Below are 13,653 nucleotides of genomic sequence, written 5' to 3' on the forward strand. Positions count from 1 at the left end.
CGCGTTTAAGACATAAATTTCTTTGTTCAACATTGATTTAGTAATGTACTAAAATTATGTACAGTTCTAATGAAAGCTGGCATATTATAGCAATAGATTTAATTACAGCATGAATGTTAAATAATACAGAAGTATATATACATCAGAAAAATGCCTATTTCATTTGCATTTTCTACACAAATTGTGAGATTACATACACGATAAACACAAAACGTAATGCACATTATTTAATAATAAATATACCAGTCAAACTGCTGATAAACGTGATTGAGTTTAAAATCGTGTCTAGGAAAAGATAACAGATGACAAAATGTACATGGTGCTGCTCAAAAGGGTGCAGGATGGAAAGCTGGACCATCCAAGTGGCATTACAAAATATTTAATGAATCTAGGAATCCATTTGTCAAACAAATGAAATTAAGGTTTAAATCATAGTCTCTCCATAAGCCATTTACCAAATGCAAAAAAATTATTAAAATTTAACACATTTTTAGTGTTGACCAGCCAATAGGAGCCGGAGGGGGATTTGGGCAAAATATGGACAAAGCAGCAGCCCCATATCTCACCATAGATCTTTTCCTCATGTCAACAAGGGTCTAATAAACATTTCTTTAAGCAGAAGACCAGGAACATTACAACAAATCACTGATTTCATAGAATCATATACATTTTAAGATATAAAGTATGACACACAATAAAAAAAAATGCATTCATAACAAATAAGGCATTAAATTAAAAAAATAACAGTAACAACACAGAATTCTAAACATTGTAAATATGTACATTGTTCCTTTTCATACAAGATGTTCACTTTTTTCTCTTCAACTCCTCAAACCTGCGAGAGAGGTCATCAAAGTCTATGTCCTCACCCCCAGAGGACTTGGAACCCGGGGGGTCAGGCAGGATACTGTTGGGCACTGCAGGGAGTTCTGGGAAACTGTCCTCGTATCCACCACCACCCTCTGTAAGATAAAACAGACATGAACCTCATTTTAACCAAGTGGTTTAACATTTAAAAATCTGTTAAGTTGGTTTTGTACAGTCTGTTAACAATCAACTATTAAATATTTCAGGGCATTTATTGATCAATTATATTGGTTTAGTGGTAAATTTTGGAGCTGGTGAACAAAAAAAGGATTTTTTCATTTTTCATGAAGAGAAATTAATCGGGTCCTGGTGGTAATCTTTTTTTTTAATTACTGAATTAAAATAATTTTGATGTTTTAGGTAAGGAACCACTGAATCAACATGCGTTTTTGACAACAAGACTTTTAAACCAGTTGTGTTTTCCTCCTTAAAGACATATTTTCCACTATGTCATGGAATTTTCCCCAAGCAATCCATATTTCCACTAAATTGCTTTTAACATAAAATTGAAACCATTTTGTTTACCGGAAACAAACTGATGCACTGATGTAAATGAACGGAATTCTATACGAGTGAAAACGCAGTGTCTTAAGTTATCCCCTAGCTTAAACAGACCTTACTATTGGTTCGAAAAAGTAGTTGGACATATGCAATTTTATATTGCTATACACACATCTAATAACATGTATATCAAGATGGTAAATTGTTGAAAGCAACTCACAATCCTCTGCAAAAATGAAAAATAATTATCAAATTAACAACTGGCATCATAAAATGAACAAAGGGCCAAGATGGCCCTAGTTCGCTCACCTGAGAGGAGTCGGTTCATTCAATCTTTACAAAATGTCAAACTTGACCTAGATATTGTCCAGACAAACATCCTGGTCAAGTACCATCATAATTTCATCTGCAAGTCATCATCAATGTACCTATGAAGTTTCAGGATCCTAGGCGTAAGCATTCTTGAGTTATCATCCGGAAACCATTTTTCTAAGTTGAGTCACCGTGACCTTGACAGCCATTGTGTGAATACTTTTTTGCCACTGTGACCTTGACCTTTGACCTAGTGGACTCATTATCAATAGGGTCATCTGCGAGCCATGATCAATATACCTATGAAGTTTCATGAACCTAAGCTAGGCATAAGCGTTCTTGAGTTATCATCTGGAAACCATTTTACTATTTCGGGTCACTGTGACCTTGACCTTTGACCTAGTGACCTGAAAATCAATAGGGGTCATCTACGAGTCATGATCGATGTACCTATGAAGTTTCATGATCCTAGGCCTAAGCGTTCTTGAGTAATCATCCGGAAACCATTTTACTATTTCAGGTCATCGTGACCTTGACCTTTGACCTAGTGACCCAAAAATCAATAGGGGTTATCTGCGAGTCATGATCAATGTATCTATGAAGTTTCATTATCCTAGGCATAAGCGTTCTTGAGTTATCATCTGGAAACCATTTTACTGCTTTGGGTCACCGTGACCTTTAAGCTAGTGACCTGAAAATCAATAGGTGTCATCTGCGAGTCATGATCAATGTATCTATGAAGTTTCATGATCCTAGGCATACGCGTTCTTGAGTTATCATCCGGAAACCATTATACAATTTCGGGTCATCGTGACCTTGACCTCTGACCTAGTGACCTGAAAATCAATAGGAGTCATCTGCGAGTCATGACCAATGTACCTATAAAGTTTCATGATCATTGGCATAAGCGCTCTTGAGTTATCATCCGGAAACCATCTTGTGGACGGACGTACCGACATGAGCAAAACATGGGGGGGTGTTCATTTGTGAACTCAACTCTCATATCAAGGAAACAAATGTTCTGACCAAATTTCATGAAAATTGGCCCAAAAATGTGACTTCTACTGTGTTCACATGTTTTCACGATATAAATATAGAGAAAAATGCCCCGCCCACTGGCGCCCATGTTTTTGCACCGATCCCGACCATTTTCAAACTCGTCCGAGATATCAATAAAACCAATGTTTTGACCAACTTTCATGATGATTGGGCAAAAATTGTGACTTCTAGAGTGTTTACGAGGTTTCTCTATAGCTAAATAGGGAAAAATGCCACTAAATACATATAGAGAAAAATGCCCCGCCCACTGGCGGCCATGTTTGTTCACCTATCATACTGAGTATCTCGACCATTTTCAAACTCTTCTGAGACATCAATTGAACCAATGTTTGGACAAACTTTCATGACGATTGGGCAAAATTTGTGACTTCTAGAGTGTTTACAAGGTTTCTCTATAGCCAAATAAGGAAAACTGCCCCGCCCACTGGAGGCCATTTTTTTCAACGGATCGAACCACTTTTGAACTCAACCAAGATATCATTAAGACAAACATTTTGACAAAGTTACATGAAGATTGGGCATGAAATGTGACTTCAACAGTGTTTACAAGGTTTTTCTTTTTTTTACCTAGTGATCTAGTTTTTGACCAGGCACAATCCAGTTTCGAACTCGGCCGAGATTTCATTGGGACAAAGCTTCTGACCAAGTTTCATGAAGATGGGACAAGAAATGTGGCCTCTAGAGTGTTTACGAGCAAATGTTAACAGACAGACGGACATACGACGGACAAAGACCGGTCACAAAAGCTCACCTGAGCAATCAGGTGAGCTAAAAAACGTTAATGAAATTGGTGCATCCATCAAGAATTGAAACAAGAGGGCCAAGATGGCCCTAGTTCGCTCACATGAGAGGAGTCGGTTCATTCAATCTTTACCAAACTTCAAACTTGACCTAGATATTGTCTAGACAAACATCCTAGTCAAGTTTCATCATTATTGAACCAAAACTCTGGCGTATGGAGTGTTTTTGTTTTTGTAAGATTTGACGTGGTGACCTATATTTTGAGTTGACCCCCCTTACCAAATATCAAACTTTGCTTACAAAAATAAATAATATGACCAAGATTCGTAAAATCTGAAACAAAATTATGACCTCTAAAGTGTTTACAAGGATTTTGTATAATATAATAAAAATTTGGACAATCTAAGGGCAATAATTATGGCATTAATTATGTGATTTTGCTCAATATCAAACTTGACTGAGATCTTTCAGCAACTTTGATAAAGAATGCTTGAGAAATGTGAATGCTAGATTGTTTACAAACCAAATGTGGACGGGCATACGGCGGACAAAGACCAATCCTAAAACCACACCTAAGCAATCAGGTGAGCTAAAAAGTGTTTCACCAATCTAGGCCATTTTCCAACTTGTCCGAGAAATCAATAAAACCAATGTATTGATTAAGTTTCACGATGATTAGCCAAAAAATGTGACTTCTATGGTGTTTTATCACAAGGATTCTCTCTAGTCACAAAAGGAAAACTGCCCACCCCCCCCCCCTGGCAGCCATGTTTTTTAACCGATCAGAACCATTTGCGAACTCATCTGAGATATATATAAAACTAATCTTTTCACCAAGTTTTATGATGATTGGACAAAAAATGTGACTTCTAGAGTGTTCACAAGCTTTTTTACTATAAAAATATAAGAAAACTGCCCCCCCCCCCACCCGGCAGCCATGTTATCCAACTGACCGGAACCATTTCGAACTCAACTCTCATATCAAGGAAACAAATGTTCTGACCAAATTTCATGAAAATTGGGACAAAAATGTGACTTCTACAGTGTTCACATGTTTTCACTATAAACATATAGAGAAAAATGCCCCGCCCACTGGCAGCCATGTTGTTTCACCGATCTGGACCATTTTCGAACTCATCCGAGATATCAATCAAACTAATGTTTTGGCCAACTTTCATGATAATTGGGCAAAAATTGTTACTTTTAGAGTGTTTACAGGGTTTCTCTATAGCCAAATAAGGAAAACTCCTCCGCCCACTGGCGGACATGTTTTTCAATGGACCAGAACCACTTTTGAACTCAACCAACATTTCATTATGACAAACATTTTGACAAAGTAACATAAAGATTGGGCATGAAATGTGACTTCTACAGTGTTTACAAGTTTTTTCTTTTTTTAACCTAGTGACCTAGTTTTTGACCCAGCACGACCCAGTTTCGAACTTGAGCGAGATTTCATTGGGACAAAGCTTCTGACCAAGTTTCATGAAGATCGGACAAGAAATGTGGCCTCTAGAGTGTTTACAAACGAATGTGAACGGACAGACGGACGGACAAAGACCGATCACAAAAGCAGGGCAACAGATAAGGTTCGTTTTATCGTTTTTACGATTTGTACTTGACAGAAAACGAATTGAAATTAAAAATCAATCGTACAGAAAACGATAGTGAAAATGGAAAACGAATTGAAATCGATTCTTCGTCGATTTAGACTAGTTATTCAGTTTTCCGCCGTACCGCGTTAAATTATAATTAGTGTATTGTAACCTTTAGTGCGACCGGAATATTTTCATTTAGTTCATATAGACACCGTTTTAGGCCGGTGTAAATATTAAGTTACTTCCTCCGAAATAAGTTCGGGAAAAGGTTCTCTGTTAAACGCGGTCGGGTTTGGAAACTTTCATAAACGGCGTGCGCGCCCAATATTTTACAATTCGTTACGAGACCAAAACCGTCAGGAAAAGACATTGTGAAGATTATACTATCACATTAAATAGCGCAGGTGGTGACAGATTCTTCGTCGTTGATGGAGAGGGTTTGGCAATGTAGGTGAGCTCTGAGACTGAAAGGCAGGAGTGTTGAAACTGGTTAAAACAAAATGACTCCATCATCCATTTGTCATTATACAATTAGTACTAATATCGCCATTGCAAGTGTGAATTTATAATGACTTAATTGTAATAAGAATTGCTGAGAATTACCAATATCCAAAAATGAAGCGCTTATTCGATCCAGAAATACATGTATGTTTTGATCAAATTGTAAAAAAACTAGTTGACAAATAGTTCTGAGGGAAAAAACTAATTGTAACAAAAAGCTTGCAGTGAAAACTAATTGACCCAAAATCTTATCTGTTGCCCTGCAAAAGCTCACCTGAGCAATCAGGTGAGCTAAAAAAAGATACGAACAACAAATATTCATCATAAATTTACATAGTTAATGCGTGTCACGGAAGCAAAGGTGTTTGTTAATTTAGTCTTCTTATGAAAAACAAGATTTTACATTTGAAAATGGAAAATAAAAAACAGGGTTTGATAAATATGTTAGTAGATCTGTGTTTTATCAGATTTATATGGATTTTACTGCTTTATGTTTGTCTACAGAGTTTAATGTAATGGCATGTATATGAAATGGGAGAAATTGAGATGTAACTATATTAAATATATTTATTTAACTCAGTTAAATACATCAATAACACAACAATAACACTTGAATGTGCATGTTTACAGTTATACATATTTTACCCCTAACTGCAACAAAAAAGGGCTTTTGAAATGTTTCAACAACTCGGAACAAAATGAATTTAAATATAAATGACTTGCATATTTTGATTAAAAGTTCAAATATATATCGATTTTTCATGCAAGAATTTCTTCACTCCCTGATTACATGTATATACTTACTCGGGAAGTTCATATTGGAGGTGTAGGGGGGTGGGGGTGAGTGCTCCTGACCCGCAGCAGGGGCTGATGGGGCTGCACTGGCCCCTCCATTCTGGTAACTGGCCCCATGTCCTGAGGGCGGTGTATTAGGGAGGGGCGGGGGTGCTTTACCAGCCTGGAATACACAATATATATAGGCCTCACTCTAGAAAAACAGGGTTTAATGCATGTGCATAAAGTAACGTCCAAGTTATCTTAACCCTTTTCCACTCTTATACCTATTTTGACAATTTTGTAATCCCTTAGAAAATCAAATGAAATAAAAAAAACTTAATTGCAAGAATCAAGTTTTAAAGGCTTCATTTCCCACCCTAAGATACTGATGAGCAGCAAACAGCATACAACATGAAGAGACTGCAAGTTACTGGAAGGTTGTTCTGTTTTTATGCTGTTTGTATATAGCACTTAACACTTTGCTTCTGAGCAGGAACTGGTTATCTCACCATTTGCTGAGGCGGTTGTGGTTGCTGTGGGTATGGTTGTTGTTGGGGTGGTGGGTAATACATCGCACTCTGGCTGGGTGGTGGCGGTTGCTAGTGACCAAAAAATACCACAAGAAACTGTGACTAAATGTTAAATGCATATTGCATCAAATAAGTTTTTGAGAAATAACTGTTTGATTCAATGCAGGTTGTGCATAGGTATTTTAAATTTAAACAACACTTACAATTTATTTATGTATTAATTAATTTGTATACTGACAACTACATGTATATTAAGAGATTGAAACTAAGGCCAAAAAAATAAAAAATAGGTCCGTTTCCGGTCGCCTGACCATGTCTCCCGAATCGGCGCCGACCCTCACCTTTTTATTGGGGTCGCCAAAAAAATTTTTTTTTTTTCATTTTCGTTCATATAACATGTAATATCAAGCAAACAAATCATATATATATACAGGGATTTCAATAGACGCAGAATCCTGCGTTTTGACGCGAGCAAATTAAAAACGACTCGCTTTTGACGCAACCCTGTTTTCTGCCGTGCATCATATTGACGCATAGAAAATTTGACACTTGCGTCAGTCAGTTAACATCTCGAGTTCCATGGTAATAAATCCTGTTGTGCTCCTAATTGACATTAATGTTTCAGTATTTGAAACTGGGTCTTTAATCGACAGAATACCCCGGGCGTTGTTTATCTTATCTCATCTCTCCCAATACACATGACACCGTCTGAATAGTGCGTGCGCACTAACTGGGTAATTAGCAGCAGTTATTACCAGGGCTCAACATTAACGGTTGTCCTATTGCCCCTGGCAAGTAAAAGTAGGGTCCGGGCAAGTCATTTTATAATATAGTTGTCTGCCCAGGCAAGTGCAAAAAAGAACAAACAGCATTTAATTTAGACTTTAATTAGACTTTAATTGCTGTAATCATTTTGTTAATGTTCAAAATTAAAAAAAGATTGCGTGGTGTATCATTTTAATCTTAATTAAAACATATGAGGCTTACAGTTAATGTGATATTTCATGTTTGGGCAAGTGGCTTTACGTTCAGGGCAAGTAGATTTTCTAAGTACTTGCCTGGCAGGGCAAGTTAGTTTTTAGGTTAATGTTGAGCCTTGTATTACGTTATAACCGCTTGACAATCCGATAATTGCAGGGTTTTTGCAGACTTTGCAGACGGCACAGTTAAAGAAAGTCGGCAAAATAATTAAAGAAAAAACAAAATTGATCAAAGGTCCATTAATAACGTAGATCCATTATTAGTCCAGCGAGTTTTGTCAGTTTGTTAATCCACCGATAATTACGAGCAACACCCATCTTATATAAACTGGAAGCACAGTTCATTTATCATACTAACAAGTCATAATACTTGACATAAACATTGAGAAAACACATTTCCTTGATTAGATGTAAATTATCCGAGTAGAATTAAATTGCTACATCAAGACCTTCGACATTGTAATGTAAATGCCGGATTATTGTAAATTAACATTCAACCCGCGTTCAATTCAAAGCTGGCGATTCAACAACAACAGATTCAAATTACGAGTAATGGTTATTCAATAATGGAGAAAGCATTAACTGGATTAAACAAACATTTAATTAGGTTTGTTAAACAAGATAACAACATGGAAAATTTGGATTATTAAAGTTAAACTACTACAGGTAAGGCATTCTTAAGTGTACATATTTTGGAAATGTATAGTATTCGGATAAACAGTAATAGATATACTAGATGTTCCATGCAGTTAGATTGTATTTTGTTACAAAAGCTATCATAGCGATGATGATAATATACATGTAATGATGATAAATATGTGATGAAAAGGTGCTACCAGTACATATCTTGAATTACTTAAATCTGTTAAAAGACTTAAATGTGTTATGATGAAGTAGATTGTAATGAGCATTTATTGTTTTTACAAATAAACATAGTATAGTGATAGAAATAATAAAAGTTGTGAAAGGAACATGTTTTGTTTTTGAAAAACTTAGTCGATATTGTTGCACAAATTATTTATTTTTTGTCATTATCTTTGTGTACCAAATCATTACAATATGTTGTGTTATGTAGCATAGTATTGTTATTTAATAATTAAAGCATTATAACTTTTTAAGATATTGTGTTACTCTTAGAGCATCTTTTTATCTAAAAAAAAAATGAATAATACAGACAAAAACACAATTAACGCGCTTCAAAATTGACCCCAGCATTTTTCAATTTGACTCCTCAAAATTTCAATCCAGGGGTCATTGACTCCTGATTTCTAAAATCTATTGATATCCCTGTATATATATACATGTTATTCTTATTATAAGCTTTAGTAGCCTTCCATTCTAGTACCCGAGAATTAAAAAAAAATCCCTACCTACCGACCCTGTTTTTTCCCCAAGGAGACCAGAAACGGGCCTTTTTTTTGGTCTAAGCTTTTCTTCCTACTTCATATCAGATTGTGTCACAAAAATTTGATCTACCTATAGAGAGATAATTACCCAATAATTATTGTAAATTAACTGATTAACAATAATAATGCAGGCTTTTTCCGCCCTATGCCACGGGTCCGAAATTCGGCCCCATTCCCAATGCAAATCTGGTTGTTTTTTTCCCAATTGAAAAAAAAAATTCCCAATTCCAAAAAAAAATAAAAAATATATATTTTTTTTTAACCTTTAAATATATGACTTTACCTCATCCGGTGTAGAAAATAGAAATATTGCATAATTAAATTATCTGCTGCCTTGAATTTATTTTAAAAACTGTAAAATATGTTAATGATTATTTAAGACTTTCCTTATTTTCCTCAAAATCCGGCGCTTTGCGTGATTTTTTTCACCTCAAAAAAGGCCAGGCCTTTATCCCAAATTCAGATTAAAAAACCTGCACTTATCACACATGTTCATAATATTTCTGTAAAATTTTAATAATAAGTTATCAAAATAGTTGTTTTTTACCAGTTAACGGCTTCTTTGAAATATAAGAAACACTATTTACATGCGATAATTTTTCCCTATTGAGCCAATTTTGCGATTATTTTTTTTTCCCAAAATAGGGGGTTTTCACGACTCGAAATTCCCAAAATTCCAGTGTGACGTTTTCCCAAAATGGAGCGGAAAAAGCCTGTAATGTAAAAGACTTTAATGCTGCACGCATGACTCCATTATCCTAGAACAACTACTGTGTTCTTATGAGCCTCCTTCAGGGAAAACTGGGCTTTATGCAGGTGCGTAAAGATTTGTCCCAGATTTCAATGTACCCTACCTGGAAATAGGCCTGAGGCATCATCATGCCACCACCTCCTCCTCCTCCCATTCCACTTCCACCGCTTGCTCCTCCTTTTTTGCCATCATCCAGATCTATCAGCATATTCTCCGCAAGCAGTATCTCGTCCTGTCCCATCACCGACGGGTCCGCCTCAAACGGAACGTTATACGACTTGGCGATCTCGATCATGTATCGTTCAATCAGGATCTTTGGTGGAGCCTGAACGCCGAGTTTATGCATGACTTTCTCACTGACATTGTCCAGAGAGTTTGTGCGGCAGGCTAGTCCGTACTCTTTGCCGTATTTGATTGTGAGCTGATCTGCAATGACTTTAATCTCCGGACAATCTGTCTGCAGCCGCGGTGATGCCCAGATCAGGCTGGCTATGGCCTCCTCAAGGCCTGGATCCAACTCCCTGATATCAGAGACAAACAATAATTTGTACAGATGTACGTAGTTTTCATAACATCTAATAAAGCATTTCATAACATCTCTTAGAATTATCTTATAACTTTTGTCTTAGCTAACGAGCAATAGTTTTTAGCTGACCAAGCAATGGCTACCAGTAATTGAAAGTTTTCTCTGCAGCAGAATCCGCTAACAAATGTCAACACAGTGATTTATCCCTTCAACACAAGGTTTTTTGGAGTAATTTGTTAACTCATGAAAATTAATTGATCTTGCTCAGGCTAGCTATGTTGACAACCTTTTACTTTTCTTGCAATTGTCAATGCTTAAGTACATGTACAAGTAGCAACATTCAATGAAAAACAAATTGCAAGGGCATTCATACTAAAACATTCATGTAATTCTTAATGAATAAAATGTATTTCCGGGACGTATGGCATGTATGATTTCCCCTGTGTTGGAACAGTTAAATTCTCCATGAAACAGTAGTGCATCTGATATACATCATAGATTCATACAAATAATTTAATTTCAGGTAAAACAACTAAAATGTGTCGCAGATAATGATAGCCAAACAACACATGGAAACAGACAAATCCACTATATTTCTACCATAGACAAAAAGACAAAGGACCACATTTCACTTGAAACTTTTTTTATGATCATCTCCACATGAAGGTCAGTCCATTGTGACAGTTTGAGCAAGATTCAGCCAGTAGTTAAAGAGTTGAAAAAAAACATTTTGGGACAAAATGTAATAGTCGACAAACAGACAAAGGGACATAATTCTGCCAAACATTAATGATACCAAAATTCCTTTACCATCATCAGTCATCTACACAGGCTATCCAATGTTAAGTTTTAGCAAGATGATTCTACCCAGTTACTAAAAGCAATTTAAAAATTAAGCTATATGGCTTGTATACCAACATCTCTACTGACAAACGCACAAAGAACTTTAAACTTCAATAACAAAATATCACATTTTAACACTGAACAAGATTTAATGCTGCAAGTTGCTAGCTGATTCTAAAAGATCAAAATTCAATTTGCACTTTTGGAACAATACATTCTAGAGAGTTAAAACAGACAAGTAAATAGAAATGTGTCAAAGACACCTGTACCCTCACAATAAAGACTATTCATGTAATTGTGCCATCCCTTGTCTCTGCTGAGCTTTTTAATGATCATCAAAAATGATCACATTAAGGTGACTCATTCAACTGTGATAGTTTGAGAGAGATCAACCATGGAGTTAAAGACTGAAGAGTTGAAGAGGGAAAAAAAATTCTGACAAAAATTGTCTAAATTCCTCCCATGATGGTTAATACTCAACACTAGTCAGACATTTTACAAGAAAAAGAAAGTTCATGTGACATTTACTTGTTAAAGAAAATAAAAAAACTGTTTAAAAAACAGAGCACAGGATGCACCGCCAATGACATCTAACTAGAATATTTTTGACTACATGACAACCATGCATTAATACATGCATTAATAGTATCATAGCATTCAACTTCAATTGCTTAAAAAAAGGAAAAAACCTATTTGGAGTCATTTATAATTTTGTTTACGGATAATTTTACCTATGAGGAGTGCCTATGGTATGTCAATACTCACTTCTGTGTCTGAATCAAGCCAAATCTTGCCAGGAGCAAATCACAGTACATCTCCAACAGCTCCATAGCCTCAACCAGGTAATCTTCCCTGATGATATGCTCCACTCTGATTCTCGCCCTGTCATCCTTACCGCCAGCTATGTAGTCTGCTATTTCTTTTCTAGCTTTCTGGCCTATTTCTGTTTTCTTTTTCTCCAACAATTTTAAACGATTAATTGTCAGTCTTAAGTTGGTTTTCAACTTATTGTAATTCGCCGAACTGCTAAACATGTTTCCTTTTTACCTTAACACCTGTTCATAAATGAAACTTTCATCAACACATACAGTTTTAATGTTTTGAAATAGTCACAAGACTTTGAGTTTTCGCTTATTTACCAATTCATGTATTAGTCACTTCCGCGTTTTTTAAAAACCCACACCGTAGTTGACATTTTATGGTTACATTACACTTAACCGGCATTAAGACGTCGAAGACTTATGGCTTTAACTCGACGATGTAATTAGAGTGCGATTAATTGGATTCCATTTGCAATTTGTCTTTTACCAAAGGTTGATTAATATAATGATTAATACACAATAATAATATATCTTTGGTGTGAAGTTATGCCCATTTTGTCTTTTTTTCTAAAACATCAGTCACCATTCAAAAGACGCCCCACGAATATTGCGTGTACACACGGAAAGTAAATACAATATAAGTAATGCGAAGTATTACAATTAAAATTTAACCCAAATCACTGAACATATATACAAATAGTTCGCTGTTATTAATCTTGCTTAGCGAAAACCTCAGCATGATATATGGATATCAGGTCAACGGGAGTTGAGCTTGATGTTAGATACCAACGCGTTCTAACCGTTGCCAACTCTCACTCGTAATCTTCCTTGTTTTTATTTTATTGAACTTGACATGCTAATGCATCAGTCAGCGAGGGAGCGATTGAACTTGACATGCCAATGCATCAGTGAGCGAGGGAGCGATTGAACTTGACATGCTAATGCATCAGTGAGCGAGGGAGCGAAGCTAGGCTCATAATGCAATCATAGTTTTTAAGATTTTCATTTGAAATTGAAAAACAATATAGAATTAGAAAGTTTATACGTAATTTGGAATGTTTCTTTTGTTTTAGTTTTAATTTTGTTACAACGTGTTGATCAGATAATTTAAGTATCAAATGCGATAATAATTTTAATAACCTTGGAGGTCGAGTGTTTAAGACATTTGTTCCAACCCAAATGGGGAAAACATTTTTCCTGGTTTTTATCATTCCTCAACTTCATCATTGTTTTAAATTTATAGATAGCTCCAGAGTTCCGATGGTTTATTTTAGCAATCCCATGCATTTATGTACCCTTCAAAAATGGCAAAATCTGCGAATAAGTCCCATTATACATAAAATCATTTTTAAAGTTGACTTCATCACCCCAGCAAACATGCACATATGGGTCCCATATGGGCTGTTTCTGGGCAAACCCATATGGGTAAGCCCATATGGG

At 35.9% G+C, this 13,653-nt stretch overlaps 1 protein-coding gene across 1 annotated transcript; it reads right to left on the reverse strand.

The window, feature by feature from the left end:
- Window positions 1-214: 214 nt before the first annotated feature.
- Window positions 215-12,549, reverse strand: LOC127853190 (IST1 homolog). Its single transcript, XM_052387459.1, has 5 exons — window positions 12,158-12,549; window positions 10,127-10,544; window positions 6,866-6,955; window positions 6,384-6,537; window positions 215-962 (listed from the first exon to the last, which is right to left on the reverse strand). Exons 1-5 carry the CDS (start codon window positions 12,424-12,426, stop codon window positions 808-810), a joined length of 1,086 nt encoding a protein of 361 aa, XP_052243419.1. The 5' UTR covers window positions 12,427-12,549; the 3' UTR covers window positions 215-807.
- Window positions 12,550-13,653: the final 1,104 nt, after the last annotated feature.

The sequence above is a fragment of the Dreissena polymorpha genome, chromosome 12 (assembly GCF_020536995.1).
Source record: "Dreissena polymorpha isolate Duluth1 chromosome 12, UMN_Dpol_1.0, whole genome shotgun sequence".
Taxonomy (NCBI): domain Eukaryota; kingdom Metazoa; phylum Mollusca; class Bivalvia; order Myida; family Dreissenidae; genus Dreissena; species Dreissena polymorpha.